Source organism: Apteryx mantelli, chromosome 4, assembly GCF_036417845.1.
Source record: "Apteryx mantelli isolate bAptMan1 chromosome 4, bAptMan1.hap1, whole genome shotgun sequence".
Classification (NCBI taxonomy): Eukaryota; Metazoa; Chordata; class Aves; order Apterygiformes; family Apterygidae; genus Apteryx; species Apteryx mantelli.
The window spans coordinates 20,741,061-20,761,654 of NC_089981.1; the positions used below are offsets into that span (position 1 = coordinate 20,741,061).

Below are 20,594 nucleotides of genomic sequence, written 5' to 3' on the forward strand. Positions count from 1 at the left end.
ATGGATTGATTATCCTAAGTTGTGGGTAACTTAAGTTTTTACATTTTAATGCTGAATAAAGGGAGGCAGTTAACCATGTAATTCTGGGATATTCCATCTCCTTTTTTTTAACTGCCTTCCATCGCATGGCAAGGATCCTATCGCTTATCCGTATTAGAGTTTGATTGCTCATCCCAAGTAAGAGTGGCGCTCTTTAATAATAGACAGACCTCTGTAAGATGCATGGTTTTTCTGGGTACGTGTTCCAGACTTTCCATCGACTTCTCCGGAAACTCATTCGCTGGTGTAAATGTTGGTGCCTGCCGTACTGAACGGTTATATCTCGGGCTTAACTAGTATGCTGGTTTGGTCAAGGTACACTTGACTTGCACTTTGGTGTGTATTCTGTAGTGGATTGGAGCTTTAAAATTCCTGCATCCAGCTGTCCTGGAAGTTCTGAAGAGCTTCAAGCTTTTGCAGCTTTATTCTCAGCTAATATTCTCACAGCTGAGCTTCTTTTGCTGTTGGAGTGCTTTCTATAAGACCTTGAGCTATACCATAGGCCTCTCTGCTGTGGATATCTGCTGAACAGCCTCTGGGAATTGAATTCACGCGTTTACCTAGCACCATGCCATTGTGGCAGCCTCCAGAATGGAGTATGGCATCTGTCCAAGTTATCCTTACAGTCACGAATAGCGTGAAAGAGTTGCTGGTAATTTGGAACGCAAGGGGTTGTTGGTTAGTCACCTACGCTGGGAGTGCACATACAGACTGTGGCTTGAAGATGAGAGATTGTGGTTTTTGTTTTGTTGTTTTTTTTTCTTCCCATACCTACAGTTTCTTCGAGATGTGTAATCCCCTCTTATGTTCCCACTTGCCTTTGAGTGCATTAGTTCCCTCTCAGCTGCTGAATAATAAGCTTAAGAGTTTCTAAACAGACGCAGGTATATGTCTGCTTCTCTTTTCCCTGCCTACGTGCAGCGCATGCAGGATTGCTGGCATTTGCTGTCCTGTATCGAATACGTTTTTTGTGGGGGGAGGTGTTATCCAATAAACAAAGCCATGGGCCTGTATCGGAGATAAGGATTTTACTCCCGGTTCAGCTGCTGGTCTTTCGGTAGATTACTGAGAAATTATTTCCCAGCTATGCCTCAGTTTCCTTATCTGCAAAACTGACAGAAAGGTACCTCCCTACTGTGGAAACCCATGATCATGAACTCTGACATTAACTGTGGTCTTTATAATCCTAGATACTAGCACGTTTTAAAAATCTGCCTTTTAGGCAGCTGTAGTGTATGAGCTATTCTCAGTTGGAATACTTCAGGTACTGAAAGCACTTGCCTTTGTGTTGCCCCCCCCCCCCCAAAAAAAAAGGTATGAACTGTTTGCGTATAACTTTGAATTTGGGGTTCTGTCAGTCTGAACTGAGTTTTGCCAAAAAGCTATAAAATCAGCATGTTCTAATTATAACACCTATTAAAATACATCCTGTACCTGTTTATACTTCCCCCTAACTTCTCCTGCTTCAGGCTTAAAGTATGTCAAATAGAAATACAGTCAGCTTTGTAAAGTTAACTTCTTTTCCTAAGTGCTTTTCACTTCCCATTCTGCTTTTTCAGTTTTTCATATTTTTCTTTTTCTAAAAGAAAAGACTTATCTCATTCTGCCTGTGCACAAGTGACTTATCTTTGTTTTTCAAATACTTACTGAAAAATATATTTTCCCCAAATTCTGAAAAGTAGCTTGATTTCTTGCTGCCTGCTTTAAATGATCTTTTGAGTATGTTAAGGTTGCTACAGGAGCAGCATCTCTTTTTTGTTTTAATGCTTTCATGTGGTTGCTGATAATCTTAATAGACGTTATATCTGACAATTGCACAATTGTTTAATTTTCATGTCTTATAGCTAGGTACATGGTGGAGTAAGCTGTTTATTTTAAGCAGAGAAGAGCCTTTATGTCTTTCCATTCCCATTAACCATAGGAAACCTGTGCAACATGTTGCATGCTTTTTTTTTTTTTTGCATTTGGACTTAAGAGTTGTCCTTTTGCATGGATGCATCATGTACATGACATGACCACAGATGCTTTCCTGACTCTGGTTGGGATGATGGAGAAAGCTACCTCACTAGATGATGGCTCTGCTGCTTTTTTCGCCCTTCTGTGGGCTACTGTCTCCAGTGCAGGAGCAGAAGAAGCAACTGTGTCATTTCTCCTCAGTTCATAGCTCACTATATTAACAGATTTGGAAATTTGACAGTTGGAGAGTGGTGCTTAGGCAGTGCCAGGAGGATAGTCAAAGGCTCAAACATATAACTGCTTCTGATCAACAGATGGAGCTTATCTGACAAAACATTATGGCTAGTTGAGAGCACCCAAAGTATAAAGCATTTCAATGGTACTGTGTTTCTCAAATTTGTCAGACTTGTGACTTCTTTTCTGAGACTTGGTCCTCATTTTTGTAAATAAAGTTAAGAGAAACTTGTGGCCTAAGTTTCTCCTTTGCTGATTACCATAACGTTGCACTTTATGGCCATACATGGAGTACTCTGCTCTGTATCTGCCAGGATAAATGTGAACAGAAGCTCATAGGACTTAATTTGGGCTCTCTTGTGGATTTCCCCCAGCTTGCTCCAAGAGCTGTCTAGCCCTTGAACTCTGGTGGTTTAAAAGTACCTTCACATAGACTCATTTAGCATTCTTTTGCTGACTGCCTAATCAAACTACAGACTCAGGGCTCACTTTGCAGTTACTGAAATACAGAATTAGTTGCTTAATACTGGCATCTAGTATGGAAACTGTTGGTGTTACACATGCAAATAATTATCACATCTGGGTATCTGACACTTTCATGCAGCATTCTTTGTGTGCTGAAATCCTGAAATAATGTGGGCTACCAATACTGTTAATTCTACGCTGTACTTGCTACTTGTTAAAAAATAAATAGGCTAGGCTAACTAGTAGTATACTGTATGCGGTGCGCATTTGATGTTATTTAATGCCAAATGTTTAGTGTATTAACGTTTTGAGACTTCAGCTTTGTTTTCACGTAACCGATTGTAATTCCAGATACTCTCCAGCATGTGAAAGACAGCAAACACATTGTAGTGTATCATAAGGGGCGTTACTTCAAAGTGTGGCTGTACCACGATGGTAGACTGCTGAAACCCCGAGAAATCGAACAGCAGATGCAAAGAATTCTTGACGACACTTCAGAGCCTCAGGCTGGGGAGCAGAAGCTAGCAGCTCTCACTGCAGGAGATAGGTAGGATTATTTTTCATATTAATTCTAATACTTGGAGCCGGTTGCATAATGTACTAGTTAAGCGTTGGCTTTGGAACTTTTAAAACCGTCTGCAGTCAGAATTATATCATGACCACTGATTTCATCCATTGCTGACGTGTAACAGCTGATCAGCTCAACTGGAGTTAAAAGTAACTTGGTGATGGCCACCCTATGCGCAGACTCCCTATACTTCTTGGAACTCAAAAGTTTGCTCAAATTGTGCAAAATTTTTATTGTAAGGGTAGTAACTAGAAGCTTCCCAGTGCGGAGCATACTTAAATTTTAAATCTGTTCTGGGTTCAATTTGTATCTTAAAGAGTATCTTAAATTTAAGACTGAGAATGTGAACTCAGTAACTACTATCACATATCCGTGATTTGAACCTGCAAAATAAAGCAGTACTTAACCAGTTGGTTCTAGATGCAAGGTAGTTGAATTCAGTTAAATTGTTGACAGGCTTACAGCTCAATTTGTCTGGTTTCTTCTGGACACTGGGGAGAGGAGGAGTCTTGAATTTTAATGCACTTTCCTACTCAGTGGTGTTCCTTTTTTCACACTTGCTTTTAGAGATAAATTTTTAGTTGGAAAAGCATTTGAATGTATAAGTAAATGTGGCACAACTATACAGAAATTTCATTGTGAACGTTCAGGACTGCTTTAACTTCAGATATGTTTGGGGCATTTATCGTAGATCTTTTCATGGAGATTTACCCAGGCTCTTATGTTTAGATGTTACAAGAATGGATGTTAATATCTGTGGATTGTTTTCATGACTTAATACTATTTGATTTTTTTATTTTTTTTTCTCCTGTGTAATAGATGCTTTCTTTTATTCAATTACAAATGTAGATGATACGGGCTATGCATCTTGCGTGCAGGCAAGATGCTGAATTTTGGAAAAATAAGCTTCAAATCAGTGTGATATGTGAGTTAGTTCCTAGGATTCCGCTGTACGTGTACTTCTGGAACTTTTCCCTGATAGTATAGTTTCAATGCAGTGAAAGTAGATGCTTTAAATTTGATTAAAAATATACACAGATTGTCTTCTAGTGATCTTAACATTGCTAAAACATTGACTAATTTATGTAAGCTGGCTATAAACCAAATTCTTTCTACAGAGTACCATGGGCTAAAGCTCGGCAGGCTTATTTTAGCCGTGGAAAGAACAAGCAGTCCCTAGATGCCATTGAAAAAGCAGCATTTTTTGTGACACTGGATGACATCGAGCAAGGGTACAGGAAGGAAGACCCGGTGACATCACTGGATATGTATGCAAAGTCCCTAATACATGGCAGATGTTATGACAGGTACAGTGTTCACTTTGTGGAAAATCCCTTCTCTTTGATATAACGGTACTGATTCACGTATCCAATACATACGAATCAATGTCTTACAAGCTGATAAAATTATGCCTGTTTATTTAAAACATAGAAATTTGCTCATTGGTAGGTGACTTTGTATGAGAGAGATGACGTTTCTCTTGCGGTGTAAAAATGTTTTTAAAAGCCACAAAACCCTAGAAACATTCCCAATTTCTTTTTTAGGTGGTTTGATAAAACATTCACTCTTGTTGTGTTCAAGAATGGCAGAATTGGCCTGAATGCAGAGCACTCTTGGGCAGATGCTCCTATTGTCGGACACCTTTGGGAGGTAAGTGTTTTCTACAGGCAGCTAATGCAGAAGGTCACCTGATGTTGTCCACGCAACAGTCCTGAAGATCACGAGGTCCCTTTAAGTCGTGTGTGTTTGTTGCTGATAAGTGATTACGGGACTGCTTCTGTCTGACTCTTAGAGTGACTGTAGAATTTAAAGGAGCTTGCTAAAAACAGATTGCGTTGCCTTAATTTAATGGTCATAACTGTAACTTAATGAACATTGGTGTGTTCATGGGAAGCTGGTAAAAACCCTCAGCTAACTTGTCTAAGTCAATGGGTGGTTGCCTCTGTGATAGGACATTTTATTTTGCATGCGTACATGCTCCTGAAGAACTGAGCTCTAAAAAAGAAGAAAAAAAAAAAAGGAAAAAAAAAACAACAACCCCCAAACCCCACACTTGCATGCAAAACTTAAAGAAATGGTACTGAGTTTAACTGTTCCTCTTAAGCCATTGCATCATGAGCTTCAGATTGATACGATCTTTAAATTGGCAGTTGTATTTATTTTCAGTGAATGGAATCGGTGCACTTTTGTCAGGTTCGTTCATCATGAGCATAGCTTATTGCTTGAAATCCTTTTTTGTTTGTGTTTTTTCCTTTTGAAGTTTAAACAAATTATGTGACTGCATCTCTCAAAACTCTTTCATAAGCATTAACTAATTCTGATTTCATTATGCATTTGTGCAAATGGGTCTCAGGCCTGACTGGTGCCCCAAGTCACTTCCTAATTTTGTTGTCTGAGAGTATCCATTTGCGTAAAAAAAAAAAAATCCTAATTATAATCACTAGCCAGGGAAGAAAGACGACAAATCTGATTTGAGATTAGCCTGACAGTCTAGCTTTGACTAACTATTCTGCTCAGTGGAAAGGAGTTGTTTTTATCTTCTTCTAGAGAATGGTTGGTACACTTCAGTTCATGTCTCTGTGCTTGAGAATTACTATTAGTTGCCGCATTTCCTGCTAAGAATTAAAAAGCCTAAAATAAACTAAATAGAATTTCATTTCCTAGAAAATTACCTGTGGTTAGCTGTTTATAGCTTGTCTATTTTTAGAAAAAATTACAGTGAATTAGATTTTATTTCATGGGTGGCATGTTCTGTCTGCTAAGTGAGAAAGCTAAATTAAACTAGCGATTAGAAATACGTATGTAGAATGTGTAATAGGCTTTCGGCAAGTTTCTCCTTTCCATGTTGAGCAGATCAGTTGACTTTTATATGAAGAATGCTGTTTGGAAACTTGTAGGACAGAGCCTTTTTTTTTTTCTTTTCTGTACTTTGCCCTATTGGTCATCTTGAAAACATTCCACTTCCCCACCCAAAAGCTCTAAAGCACGTATGAAATATGCTGCAATATTAGGTAGGATGTAAATTTTCAAAAGGACGAAGTGTTCCTTATTAAATTCTTGCAGGGGTATGCACTTACTGTGAAATGTTTCTTGATGCCCAAGTCTTAACAGGTAACAAACCTGTAGAATCTCTTCAGAATCTAAATTGAACAACGCTTGTGAAATCTAAGACTCGCTCTTAATACTGACAACTTTAGGGTGTTTTTTTAATTGAAACATTTTAATTATGTCAGTAACATCTAACAGAAGGCACTGGTGTAGTTGTGTGGGCATTTCTGTGCATGTTTGGTGTTCTCCCACTCGTAACAGAAGTAAAAATGTCTTAAAATAAGAGGTAGAACAGAGGGCTTTGCTTGCAGCTGTTTTCAGAGTTTGAAAATTATTGTATATTGTATTTCACTGTGTATTGAAAATGGAGTGTACCAATTTAACGGTGAAATCCTAATCTGACAGCTGCATGTAATGTGTTGTAATTCAAAAGATGTTCCGTTCTTTGCAGAACGTAATGACAACAGAGTATCTTGAACTGGGCTATTCGGAAGATGGACATTGCAGAGGAGATAGCAATCAAAATATTCCTATTCCTACCAAACTACAGTGGGAGATTCCAGAAGAAGTGAGTACAGAACAACTAATGGGTCGGGGAAGCAGTTGCTCTTTTCCTGAGCAGTCGTATCCCTTCAGTAGTTACCTTATTGATATGGTGCTTTAACTTCTTGAAAGTCCCATAAGATGCGTATTCTACATACACGGACATTAATCAGTTGTTTGCTAAAAACCGTAGTAAGGTGTTCAGGGTTTTTTGTTTTGTTTTATGCCACTTTCAAACTTCTGGCTAGGGAACGTCAAGTTTTTGCTAGAGATCTTTCTTCTTGGTAACATGTCAAAAATAAGTGGCCGCCCATTTTAAATGGTTACTGTACTACAGCGAGGTTTAAGTGGCTGAGGTTTCGTTGCTGTTGTCACAACAGATGCTCTTGAGTGCAAGGTTTCCCTGAGACTGTCTTTTTTTTTGTGTCCAGAATTCTGTCTGCATATCTAAAAGTTTGTTTTTTGCCTGAGTTCAGGACAAACTGTCCTAACCCTATTTGGATTTTAACTTTAAATAAAATGGTAGTGGTTTGGCGATATGTTTAATTAGGCATGTATGGCAGATCAGAAGCCACACAATCATTGCCATTCCATATCTACGTGTCACTTTTCTATGTTCTAGTGATCTGAAAAGTCTTAATATTGGGGGGGGGGGGGGATGTGAAATTCTGTTGGACTCCAAATATATATATGTACAAGCTTAACTATTCTATCTGAAAAATGAAAGCCCAGAGTGTCTTTTTTGGCTACTTGAATCTTAATTGTCAGGCGATTGAAAAAACTCCCTCTTCCCCTCCAAAAAAAAGAGTATGTAGACAATGATGTTGACGGGCGTGCGTAATAGCAAGATATCTTATTTATCAATTAAAAATATATTTGTACTTTTTCGTCAGTTCTTTCAGGTGCCATTGAATGTATGCATATGTGTGTATTTGCACATTTGTGTATTTTATATGAAAGTTAATATTTACACAACATTAATATATTTTATTTATATTATGTATAATATGTAATATATAAAGTACATTATACTTAAAACTATATTCATGTATGTGTGTATATATAAATTTTTCTTTTTTTTTCTTTTTTTTTTTAGTGCCAAGAAGTGATTGAGAGGTCTCTGAGCACTGCCACAGCTCTGGCAGATGATGTAGACTTCCATTCATTTTTCTTTGATGCCTTTGGGAAGGGGCTAATCAAGAAAGCAAAAATCAGCCCTGATGCCTTTGTGCAACTTGCCCTGCAGCTTGCTCACTATCGGGTAAGAACAGACTGTTTTGAGCTTATAGAACCTCATTAAACTGGATGTAGTACCTTTGTGTACTTGTGATTAAAAAATATATGGCTGTGTAAAGTACATAGGCCCTGAGTCTGTGCAAGGTTATTAAAGACACTTAGTGGAAGCTGGAACAAGCCCTAAATAGATTACTAGCTGGGAATTCATTGTCCAAAGGTTGGCTTTTTGACCCTTAGGCAGATTTTTTTCTTCTGCTTAGAGACAGATCAACTAGTTATTTTGGACTTGAAAGCAGTAGGTACAAAAATTCAAGTAGGTGTGTTACTAACTTTACAGTCTAAACCATATTCAATTTATTTTTATTTTGGGGTTTCCTTTAGTTCAATAATCATGGACACTCCCTAACAAGATTAATGGCGAGATTACTGCCTGTGATTTTTCTTAGTTTGCCTTTGCCTTTTCTATAACATGCTTTTAGACAACACCTGTGTATTAGATTTCTGCTGTCTTTGCTTTCTGGCTGTCATTGTTGAGATGCTGTCTTGCTCTATTTCTGCTATGTAATTACAAATGGAATATCAAAACGTGTAGATCTCCTGGTTGCTCTCACCACTTAATCGTTGCTGCCATTGGTTAGGGTGGCTACATGGCAAATAGTTTGATTTATAAACTCGTATCATTTAGCAGACCTTAATCTGTAGATCATGTGTGTCTGCAGGAAATATGGAAGCCATGCTTTTTGGGCTAGCAGACCATTATCGGTTCTCTCATGCTTGAAAATCTCCATGCTGTCATGCCTCTCCATGCTATAAAACTTTTGGTTGTGAAAATACCCTTAAGGGCATCATAGTTTTCTAGACTTCTCACCACAGCTGTGTTAATTTAGGAAGCCACTGAGCTTCCTGATGGGTTTTTGATAGTGTTTGGATGGGGTTCAGAAGCTAAAGAAGACTGAATGCAGATGTGTAAAGTAATCCTTGTTAGTTTGGTTTTTCTGATAACACTTATCAAATTGCCATTATTAATCTTACTTTGTCTTTATTGTCTTTAGGTAAGATTGCTAATAGTGGCCTGCTGAAAGTGTGTGTTGTCGAGTTTAATTTGTGAAATGATTCATATCCTGTATGCTTACCTTGAACTCTTTCTTAAGAAAGAGGAGCAAAGTCTGGGTAAACTTCTTAGGTTGTTATTTTTCCTCTTTCAAGGACATGGGAAAATTTTCTTTAACGTATGAAGCCTCGATGACCCGCTTGTTCAGAGAAGGCAGGACTGAAACTGTTCGCTCATGTACTGTTGAATCCTGTAATTTTGTTCGAGCCATGGAAGACCCAACTGAAAGCGTAAGTGCACTACATTATTTCCTAATATGATGCGTGAGGCATATGCGTTATCACTGGATCGCCATTTTTCCCAGATAGTTCTTAAATGGATGCATTTGTTGTGAGCAGTTAACTGCAGCATAAGATACTTGTCTACATCCTCTGTCAATAAGGACAGGACCTCAAGGCTACAACAAAAGAGAACAGCAGTAACTTAACCAGATACACTGATTTTTACAGCTCAGAAGACTGAAATGACTCGTGAAATTTTTGATTTGTGAAACTTTGAATGTAGATTTGTAAAAAGTAAATCATATCAGTTAAGCTTTCATCTCTGACATGGAAGCAAATATTACTCTTAGAAAAGAAACAGTTGCTTTCATATGTTGAGTTCAGTGGACTTTTTACTTTGAAGCTCCAGTCAACAAACAAAGGAATTGCAGCCTAAGTGAAAGCCTCTTGGTTTGGAAAAATTAGACAGTACTGATTAAAAGGTTTGCTGTCAAAATGGAAGAATGTATCATCAGGTTAAAGACTGTCTGTCTGGTGGCAGACAGTTGTCTTGAGGACAGTCTGTCTTGAATCCACTGCTAGTCATTATTGCCATTGATGAAGTTGATGCGATAACAAAACCTGCCAATGCAATGACTTAAGTCAAATGGAATTTCCAGTTCTTTGGAGTAGATAGAAATTTGGCCTGAAAAAGAAGATGCTGTTAAATAGGGATGTATGAAAGGTGTTGCAACCCAGGCGTGAGTAACATCTTCACGGGTAGAAATTCTAATAAAAAACCCTAAATCTAGGACTATAATCAGTAAGTGAGCACTGATATAGCGTGCTGACCCAGTGCTATGCCATCGTGGAAAAGGCAGTCCTGAGCAGTCTGGTTTGTCTTGCGCTCTTTAGTCGTTTCCCTCCTTGCGTTCCTCTCTAGTAGAGCCTTAGCTGGAGTGCTGGGTCCAGCTTTTGGCACCGCGCTTTGAAGGCAGGTAAGGACCCACTGGAGAGCATCCAAAGGTGAGCAACAGGGATGGTGAGAAGCCTACAAACAGGATCTGTGAGGAAAGGCTGAACCGATTGTTGGCAGTTTTATCTGCTTGTCTTCAAGTAGATAAAAAGGCTGATGCAAAGATGAGGGCAACTGTCTGCTCTCTGTCCCAAGAAGTGATGGACTTAAATTTCAACGAGAAACATACATTAGGAAAACCTTTTCTGGTAGTAAAGGTGATGAGTAGGGAAGTAAACAGTGGGAAGCCTGAAAAGGATTCCTTGGGGAAGTTGTGTAGCTTTTCTTTGAAAATCTTTAAGACTGGTTTATGGAATTGTCCTTCAAGCAAGATTTTTTGATTGATCTGACCTTAGGGCAGAGAAAAATATCTAAATAAATGATCAGTTGAGGCTTTTTCCAGCCCTGTGATTATATGAATAAACGTTTACTGCAAGAAAGTATTATATTTCTGTTGGCTTATTTTTGATTTTTGGCTGCTGTGTGCATCTTAGAAGTAAATATTTGGAAGTGACTGTTATGCTCCCTTGTGAGCATTGATAACAACTGAATTTGGCTGATGTCGTATCTGTGTCATTTGGTGTGCCAGACCGCACAGGCAAAAGAGAAAAGTGCTGAGGTCTTTTACCATTTCATTATAAAATTCACGAAAAACTGCCAACTATTGTCACTGGGGAGCAGCGTTTAAAAATAATGATGCTGGCTATTGATCTCAAATGTCCAACTATTCCTTTAAAATAGAAAGAAAACTTTTATTATTATTTTTGAGTTCTTTATTTATGTAGAATTTCTAGGTTAGTATCAGCCATCCACTCTTCGCTTATCTACATGTGGCCAGTTGCATAGTAGTTACTTACCCTCTCTAAGAGGGAAATGAAACAGTCTGGGCTCTTTACAGTTTAATGAGCATTAGATATAAGCATATGTGTGAGCACTTATTGCAAAGACTTCTTACATCTTTGCATTTCCGCTAATCGTTTTTCAGACAACTGTGGCCTCCCTATGAAACTGAACCCTTAATTCCCATGTAGGAGCTTTATGGGGAGGAAGGTTGCTTGTCTGTGTTAAATCCGAACAATAGGCTTTATTCAGAGTTTAGGCCAGGGCTGAGTGAGATCTTAAAATAAAATTTTAAGTAAATCCTAAAACATTTTAGATGTTTTAACATGGTACTTAATGAGAGGTCGAAATCCTGGTTATGAAGCTATGCAGCTGGTGTTGGTTTTATCAAAATGTGGGCACATTCTGCTAAAACAGAGAAGGCATCTTCTGGGTGTGTGATTTTTTTTTTTTTTTTTTTTTTGAATGACTGCATGCACCAATAGTCTGGAAAGCTAAATAGGCAGGCACCTTGCCAATATACTCAAATTTTAATTCAGAGGCTGTTCTGAGCTGTTGAGAGTAGTTGGTTTGAACAGACCTACATGTTTGACGCCAGATCTGTAAATCATTCTAGTTCTCCTTCTTTTAAATACTCGTTGCTTTTTCTTCTAAGGCTGCTTAATTTTTGAGCTTATAACCGAGATGGTAATCTTACTCTGGTAATTGGAGAAAAACAAAGATTGTATTATCGTTGCTGAAAAGTTTCAGACTGGTGGTATCCTGTATTACTGGATCAGACATGCTTCTGATTTTCCTTTGGGGGTGGGGAGACAGAGAGGACTTTTTTTTAAAAAAAAAAAAAAAAAAAAAGGGGGGGGTGGGAGAACAACCCTGCCTTCACTGCTTTCTTCAACTTTTTTTTTCTTCTTTTTGCCTCACCTTTAGAATTTTTCTGTAGCACTTGATATCCTCCGTGGACTGTTCTCTTCCCACAGAGCTTTGCTCCTGAATGCCAGTGATAGGCACGCTTAGCGTGACTACCAGTAATTTACCAGCTTCTCACGCTGAAAGCAAATAGGCTGCTTACCGTTTCCCAAAGAGACAGCATAAAATAGTGATATTGGAGGTAGGAAGCGACAGGGTACTATATACTCAGTTGCCATTCCACATTATAAAATCTAATGAAATGGCTATCTAGAAGTGAGTTTTGGACAGCGATGTTTTTTTCTTTTGGCACTTGCAGTGCATTTATGCAGTGTTGTCAGCCCACCTTCTGAAATGGCTCTTGCAGTTCCAGCTTTCTTTTTTTTCTTTGCTTTTTTTTTTTTTAATCTAAAAGTTGAGACTTGCTTTTCTATAGCTTTCTAAGCCCACTATCTCTAGAAGATAAATTCACCAGGGAGTAGTAAACTCAAATTGTAATCATGTGGTTTTTACGCTATTTGATTCTGTGGTTAGGTCACACTTAAATGTTTCCTTTATGCATGGTCTACAACAGGAAATAGTCAACACTGTTAATACCCAAAATTGAAATGTGAGAGACTGAAAAACTAGAGGATCCTGGTATTTGGTGTTAGATGCATGCTTTGCCTTGTACATCATAGGCTTGAGAGCCATTGCTGTAACTTGGTTCCTGCGTTCTACCCTCAGCCCAGTTCACGTCACTGATCTTCTGCATTTTTTTTCATTGTTAGAATGAAAACAAGCTCAAGCTCTTGAGGGTCGCTACTGCCAAACATCAGCTTTTATATCGTCTTGCCATGACCGGTGCTGGCATTGACCGTCATCTGTTCTGCCTTTATGTGGTGTCCAAATACCTTGCTGTTGATTCTCCTTTTCTTAAGGAAGTAAGTGGATTTTATTGATAACTGTTAACTACACTAAATAATCCTTTGTTTACTTAATGTTTTCCGAGATCTGCTTACGTACTTGCAGAACTCTGGTTGTTCCAAGAAAAAAGGTAAGAGTTTAGGTAAGCGTTGGTTAACAGTAACATCTGCTGGTAGATTGCAAATGTAGTATAATTTTCCTTTTTTATTTACACTTTATTAATAGACATATAGTAATGCTTTCTGTGCATTTTATAGTATAATATATGTAACTGAGGATTGACAGAAAGATGTAATGGGTATTAAAAAAACAAATATTGGGTGCTTGTGGCTTTTACCATATTTTCAAGGCAGCACAACAGGGGTTTTAACTTTCTCTCAGGATTGTTGTTTGTTTGGAATTGTGCCAAAATGACTTTGCTTATTTCCTGATTAATAAAAAACGTATTCTTGCTTTTCTCCAAGTGAAACTACTCACATTTGCCTCTTTGTCCTCCTACATGTGAGTAGCAGCCAAGTTAAGAATAAAAAAACCCTTCTACCAGCTTCCTTAGACTTTCAAGAAACTTCTGCGGTGTTAGAGATCATACAGAGTTCTGACTCACTGTGTTAGTTTACCAGGATTTGAATATGGCCTTGATGATGACGTGGTAGGTGTTGTGGTGGATGGTGGTTGTGGTTGTTGATTAAAAAAGACCTGTTAAGCAGACTTTACCGGGCTGTAGACCAGATCCTTCTGTTTCCAAAAAGAATTTCTACTGAAAATATTTCAGTTCTCTCTGAATTGACATCAAGACCTTCCATGTTAATGGTTTCCGCATCAAGACTGGTGTTTTGCTGCTTTTTCTTTCTAATCTTCTCAATTGTTCACTCCATTGAAAAGTGAACTGGAGTTAATTCTTTCTGTTGCTTTATTGAATGTTTTCTAACTTACTGTGACTAGCTATTGAGAAAGCTGTATGTTAGTAAAGAGTGTTACGCTTCGTTACATCCCTTTCATATCTATTACAGGTTTTGTCGGAGCCTTGGAGACTGTCGACGAGTCAGACACCACAACAACACATTGATCTAAAGAAGAACCCTGAGATGTTATCCTGTGGTGGAGGATTTGGGCCGGTATGTTTGCTAACTACGAAACTATCCCTTTTAAACACAGTTCTGTTTTGAATGTGCTCATCTAAAAGTTTCAGTTCCATAATATCTTACCATTGCACTTTGAAGGCTTTTGAAAGCATGTGTTTAATGCTTTCCCATGATGTGGATGTGTTCAGAAAAATCTGTCACCTTTTTCTCCTATCTCACTACAAGAATGAATTATTCTTAAGGATATACATGCCTATCAAATGTGTTACGGGGCTCCATAGTAGAGACACTGGATGAACTGGGGGCCCTTATCACATTACCTATGCACACGAGAAAAATTTGTTCCAGCCCGTTAAACGAGAGGGATCGTAGGGCTACTTTGCCACTCAGAATTTGGGGTGATGGGTACTATGTATTTTGGCTAATTTCTCAAGCTGGAACGTTTTGGGGGCTTGGGGTGTAGGTTTGTTTTGATTCGTGTTTCTGACATGACTTCCAGTACTTCTTGAGAATCTGAACTGAATTTAAATTTCATTATCAGAGAAACCTAGCTATTTTGATGCTGCTCAGTACAGGAGAAACCTGCTTTGTGCAGCAGATTCTAAAGTCAGTACTTAAAAACCAAAAAAGGTGAGGGTCTGTCAGTGAAATAGTCTTTTTGGCTGCAGGAATTTCTACCTTTTTTTTTTTTCTTTTGTCTTTGCTGATGCTACATTGTCTCCTCCCTTCTTACTACTTCATCCTAAACAGGATGTTTAGGTATATAGAACCAAACTATTTTATTCCTTTCTATTTAAGGACTGAAGTTATATAGCTGTTTAGGACCAAGCTGTGGTGGGAAAAGGTCTTTGAGCAAATTCTACTTAAATAAAGTGGGGAAATATTACAGACTGTATCCAGAAAATGTTAATTCCATACACTTCAGATGAGACCAGAGCTGTTGCCCCTAAGTAACAGCACTCTCTAGAAATGATACGTTAAATGTGGAAGCTTATTTTTGCTGAGAAAAAGTTGCAAATGACTTTAAAAATTTCATAGAAAAATAACTATGTAATTGTGTATCAGAGGTATTTAAAAATTGAAGGGGGTGGGGAGTTTAGCACTCATTTTTCTTTTCTTCCCCACAGGTGGCTGATGATGGTTATGGTGTCTCTTACATTATCTTGGATGAAAATTCCATCCACTTCCATGTCTCCAGCAAAATCTCGTGTTCTGAGACGGTATGGGACAATCCTTTCCTGTAGCTTAATAATTGCATTTTTATATTTATTTATAAAAAACATTTTACTCATTGTCTAAAGATTTAGCAGGACTTGCAACATACAGTGTCTCTTTTTTCTATCTTAATATCTGCTGTATATTTTTTTTTCTCAAATCCTATAAATTTAATAGCTTTATGAAGCAAGGAAACTGTATTATTCTGTTTCACTTGTGCTTTCAGGTGAAATAAAGCATGTGGCCCGAGGTCATCCTTAAACATGTACAGTTCCCTGGAACTTGAGTGAAGTAATGCGTCTCTGTCGCATAGACAGTCAGATGGGATGCCTCCCACTTTCATTTACTGCAGTTTTGCTTTGACTTGGCTCTGGCTCCAGTTGTAAAGACAGTGTAAAATGCTGCTCCCTATTTTTTTAAATCTCCTTGGTCTAAATAATACTGAAAGAAGCTGGCCTGTAATCTGTGATCAGTGCTTGAGAAACATTAATAATTAATCAAGACTTTATTGGAATAAAACTCATCTATTAGGATCTAGTAGATATTATCTATTCCATATCCTGCTACTGTGGAGGCCTGCACTAAGCGACCTTTGATTCATCCTTCCGCTTCATATTTTATGACTTTGTAATAAAGTCACTGAGTTTTGCCCACATTACATACATCTAGTCTTTTGACCTTAATTGCCCGAGAGATCTTGGTGCCTTTGGCTAATCATTAAAGATAAGGAAATACAACTTTGTCCTTGCATAGTTTAAATTGTTCTTCAGATGCCTTTTAGTTTGTACTTTGAATTTCCCTGTATTTTTTTACCAGTCAAGTCAGTGTTCCATACAGAAAGAAGGTGGCATGTCCTTGTGTGCCTGGCCTTGATTTTACTAGGGTATCTTTGCCTGTAGTAGGTTATCTAATGTTGCTAGTAACTTACATTTATAATCTTTCTTCCTTGTACCATTCATCTGACACTTACAAGAAATAGAGCAGGTTCACAGTTTATTAACACTTTGGGTCACTGCGATTTGGTTATCTTCAGTACTTCATACAGTTTTTCATTGACAAAAAATAGAAGATTCAGATGCGAACTCAAATATAAAATGCTGCTCTGTCTTTCGGCACTTCTGGGTCATGTCTTACACTTTCCCAGCATTCTGTGGCCCTATGGAAACTAGCTTTTGCAAAATCATCTTGTATAAACTAGGTTTTTTTCCTTTTTTTTAAGTAACAATAAAAAGCTATGGACGAATCTGATTTCAGTAAGAGATTATTTGAGTTCTGTCTGTAGGAAAGTAAATTGATAATGAAGGAAGGACTCATCAGTCATTAGTAACATAAACCCAGGTTATTTTATATTGCATTAGAATTTCTTTGTAGTTTCAGATTCCTCATTTTATGTGTTTGTTTTCTTTTAAATGCCCTAATTCCGTAAGTTCCAAAATTACAAAACATTAAAAGGTTTGTTTCTTTGCTTAAAAGAGAAGCGGTGACTTGACAGTACAGCTTTTTCTTCTTTTTAGGATTCTCATCGTTTTGGAAAAAACATCCGACAAGCAATGGTTGAAATCATGGCTTTATTTAGCCTTAAAAACTGTACCAAGTGATTTGCCTTACTGGTGCCAAGTAGACTCCTGTTGTTGGAATGAGAACTCTTCTGAACAGTGCATGAAAGCAAGGTTTGTCAAGAAATAATTGGAGAAGAAACTGAGTCGCAATCCCCTCAATCATCTATGAAAACCTTAGCAGTAACTTGTGTTCCATGATTTCTCAATAGTTTGGAAGAGTTTCTTTCCACAGAGGACAACTTTTGACATTTTGTATGTTCCCAGGGTTGACGTACAGCATCGTAGCGTCAAGGCGTGCATATTCTAACTGCTGCAGTTCCCTCTTAATTTGTATACACTTGCTCTTTTTTTTTACTTAAAATTGGAGTGTACTTTTATTCTGTAAATGAAGGGATGAAACGTATCAAGTCTTAACCTCATAATCCTAGAAAAGGTTTGATTTGGTATGAATTAATAGCAGAATGTTCATTAATGCATCTGCTGCTTTATGTCAATGAGTGACAGAACTTGTGGCTGTTTACCTTCATTGACTTTTTCTTTAAAGGTAGTTTAACATACAGGTAACCCTTGGTATGACCCAGTGTAACACAGCAACTAGTAGAATTCTTTTGCTTTTGGGGAAGAAGTATGTGCTACAGTAGGTAGTAAAGTGTGTCACCTAAATTAGCAGATATCACATTTTTCTAATTACTTACAAGCATATTTGCCACATCTTTATTTTATCTCTGTATAAATGGACCTGCATGCTTGTTCATGCCAGTGCCTTAGAAAACAAAGATCCTAAACAAGGGAAAAATCTTACACTGGGAGTTGGTTTTGCGTTATTTTAGTGGTGGACAAGCGGAGGTAGAAATGCAGATTTAGTTTTCAAATTGTAACTTAGGTGGGTGTGACACAAGTAGACCTGAGTATGCTTCCGAATGGTGCATTTAGGTTTAAAGCTGTAATGAAATGCTCTTATCTCAAATGGCAGGAAGTGGGTCCCTGTGCAAAGCAGGAGTAACTTTGTTTCAGAGCTAGATATTCAAATGTTTGTTTTGCTGTATGGTATCAGTTGTCATCTGAGGTAAGAGCTGCATCTTTACGCACAGTTTCTGGGTCCCAGGGAATGTAAATTTAATTAAATTCAAAGCTGCTGGGTAGCCTGCAGAGCGAGGCTGCCTGCAGGTGCTGCACAATCGAAGTTTGCCTGCTTTCAGCCTGGAAGGACCGCTACCGCATTGCCAACCTTCTGCATGAGAAAGGCCAACCACGAAGGCAGGATGCCGCCCCAGAGTGGGCAGTCGCGGCCATCTCGAAGCCCTCCCTGGAGAGGCCCTTGGTCAGGTCAGAACCTGGGCATGGTCGCTGAAGGATGCGATGAGGAAGAGCTGTTTCAGTCAAAAGGGGCATAATGTTTTCCAAGAAGCCTAATAGCTTGTGGCTGCTATAAAACTGAAGTTGCTTTGTGCGTGATGCTTCTCTTCCCCAAGCTTTTTGGGTGTAGCTACTTTTTAGATTGTGCCGTGCTGTAAAACGAACCTGTCAGGGCAACAATGTTTTCTTTCAGGAATATAAAAGACTATGAAATAGGTACATGGTATTCAGTAATACAGTGAATGCTGCTCCAGAGCTATACTAACTTTAAAAGCCCTCTGGGGTTGATATAAAACTTCTTAGACCTTGGGGTGTTTTCTGGCCAGTATTTCTAACTTTCTATGCCTCTTCACATTTTTCACTCTGATCTAGATATTAAAAAGCCAGTCTATATACTTTTGAGGTGGGAAACCTCAACAAAGATCCCAGATGCTTACTTAAGCAAATCCATGCTTACACGAATGCAGGAACCCCCACAGGAATTGGTCAAAGACGCTCACTATTTGATTGGGTACGGTGTGCAGGCGAGGAGACTTTGAAATAAGCCTTGCTGCAGCTGACAGGCCTGGCGTTCATCAAACTACTGCTACATCTCCATAGTGACCTATTCATTTGAAGCTGCAGAAATAATGCACTGTTTTTATTGACCACTGACCAATCTGTGCTTAAAATAACATTAGGGCATATTAGTTTGTAGGATTTTCTTAAAAAAAAAAGTTTAGATTTGACTCTCAGGTTTTAAATGTTTCGAGTCTAATTGTAGTTAGTGCAGTTATCAATGCAATTTTACCTTAAAGAGAGAGTAAGTATAATTGGCACAGGAAGTGGGTTTTTATTGTAAATGTTTAAAAGGGTGGTAAGTGTTAAATGTATCTTTTTTTTAATTGGGGTAGATCATAATTCCTAAAACAGGATTTTATTTCATTTTCTTTAAAATGTCAACAGCATGTAAATAAAATACGCTTTTTGGATGTAAATCTTAGAAATGCAGGTTATTAATAAATAATTAATTTAAAACTTGATGCTCAATATTATGTACATACAGTAAAACTGCTTGCTTTTTTGCTCAAAAGCCATAGGAATGTAACTGAAATTACTTAGATTTGAATGAACTTTCTAGTACAGTGTATTTAATATTAGAGTAAAATTGTTTGTATTTTAGAAAAATGATTTATCTGTTACTAAAGCCTTGAATCACTCATTCTCAGCTAGTGATTTAAGGGCTCAAAGTTAAGGTTGAGTAGGCAGAAAAAGTCGGGTTGGATGACAATTAATTGACCTGTTCATTACATAGCAGTGAGGAACCGATGGAATACCTCAACTGTGCATTTTCAGAATTTCTTACCATTTCATCTATTTTATGCGAGAGATGAGGAGAGCTTAGGTGCATTTGGAGGCTACCATTGTCCAGGATTAACACCATGCCAAACTAAATACCCTCTGCTGGTTGGGTTTTTGAGGGAATAAGGAGGTAGGTGCCTGACCTTGAAAATCATGGTTCTAATTTAGCCTTTGTACCAGTTGCTTTCTTGTATAAAATGTATTAATTTAAGCTAGTTTTTTATCTTGTTTACTTACTCTACTTCTATGGTTGGTTATTTACATCTGGCACTTTGTCTCAAATATATTTATGTTCTACCCTCTTCTATGACTTAAAAAATAAAAAAAATAAAATTTCACAATTACCACTACTTAATACAATGTTTAATGTCTCCTTCCATCTTCTTCCCATTTCCCTTGCTGCTGTTTCTGGACTTGTGCAGCCATTGTTGCTAAACCCAATTAAATTCAATTTGTTAGGAGTGGTAGCAGGAGACCATTCTGCTTGTTTTAGCAGTGATTTATAGACAGCTGGTTAACGGGGCACATGTTAACAAACTGTTCTTCAGTACAAAGACTGAAACAACTTAGGTCTTACCTGCCTTTTTCATGAGATACAAACCACTGCTGGAAAGCTGCTGTGAAACTGTCTAGGAGCTAGGAAATAGCACCAGTTTGCTCTTTACAGTAAATATAACTTTAGGCATGGCACTCCCTGTGCACTCCACACAGTATGAAAGACAAAGCAGTGGAGAAAGTAGAGGGCCAGAAAGTTAAAACACCCTTTAAACTCTTTTTTTTTTTTTTTTTTCCCATCTGAAGATTCTTAGTACCTGAAAACTCCCTTGAAATTGCATTAAGACTGGGGACTGCTTTGAGGCAGCTGAAGTGGGATCTTGCTTTTGGCCCTCCAAAGGATCACTTGTGTGCTTCTTTTTTAAATTGCTGCTGAAAATAAACCTTTCCAAAAACACGGTGGCTTCACTTCCACCCTT

At 38.0% G+C, this 20,594-nt stretch overlaps 1 protein-coding gene across 5 annotated transcripts in view; it reads left to right on the forward strand.

The window, feature by feature from the left end:
- CPT1A (carnitine palmitoyltransferase 1A) overlaps window positions 1-19,835 on the forward strand; it is a 44,664-nt gene extending 24,829 nt beyond the window's left edge. For 4 of the 5 annotated variants that reach the window (XM_067295922.1, XM_067295925.1, XM_067295924.1 and 1 more), the window contains 10 exons: window positions 3,046-3,241; window positions 4,381-4,569; window positions 4,807-4,912; window positions 6,762-6,878; window positions 7,950-8,114; window positions 9,296-9,430; window positions 12,932-13,084; window positions 14,078-14,182; window positions 15,277-15,369; window positions 16,879-19,835. In XM_067295922.1, coding sequence (XP_067152023.1) covers window positions 3,046-3,241; window positions 4,381-4,569; window positions 4,807-4,912; window positions 6,762-6,878; window positions 7,950-8,114; window positions 9,296-9,430; window positions 12,932-13,084; window positions 14,078-14,182; window positions 15,277-15,369; window positions 16,879-16,962 — 1,343 coding nt within the window. In that variant the 3' untranslated portion in view covers window positions 16,963-19,835. The remainder of the gene's footprint in view (window positions 1-3,045; window positions 3,242-4,380; window positions 4,570-4,806; window positions 4,913-6,761; window positions 6,879-7,949; window positions 8,115-9,295; window positions 9,431-12,931; window positions 13,085-14,077; window positions 14,183-15,276; window positions 15,370-16,878) is intronic. The other variant, XR_010884056.1, reaches the window with a different exon arrangement.
- Window positions 19,836-20,594: the final 759 nt, after the last annotated feature.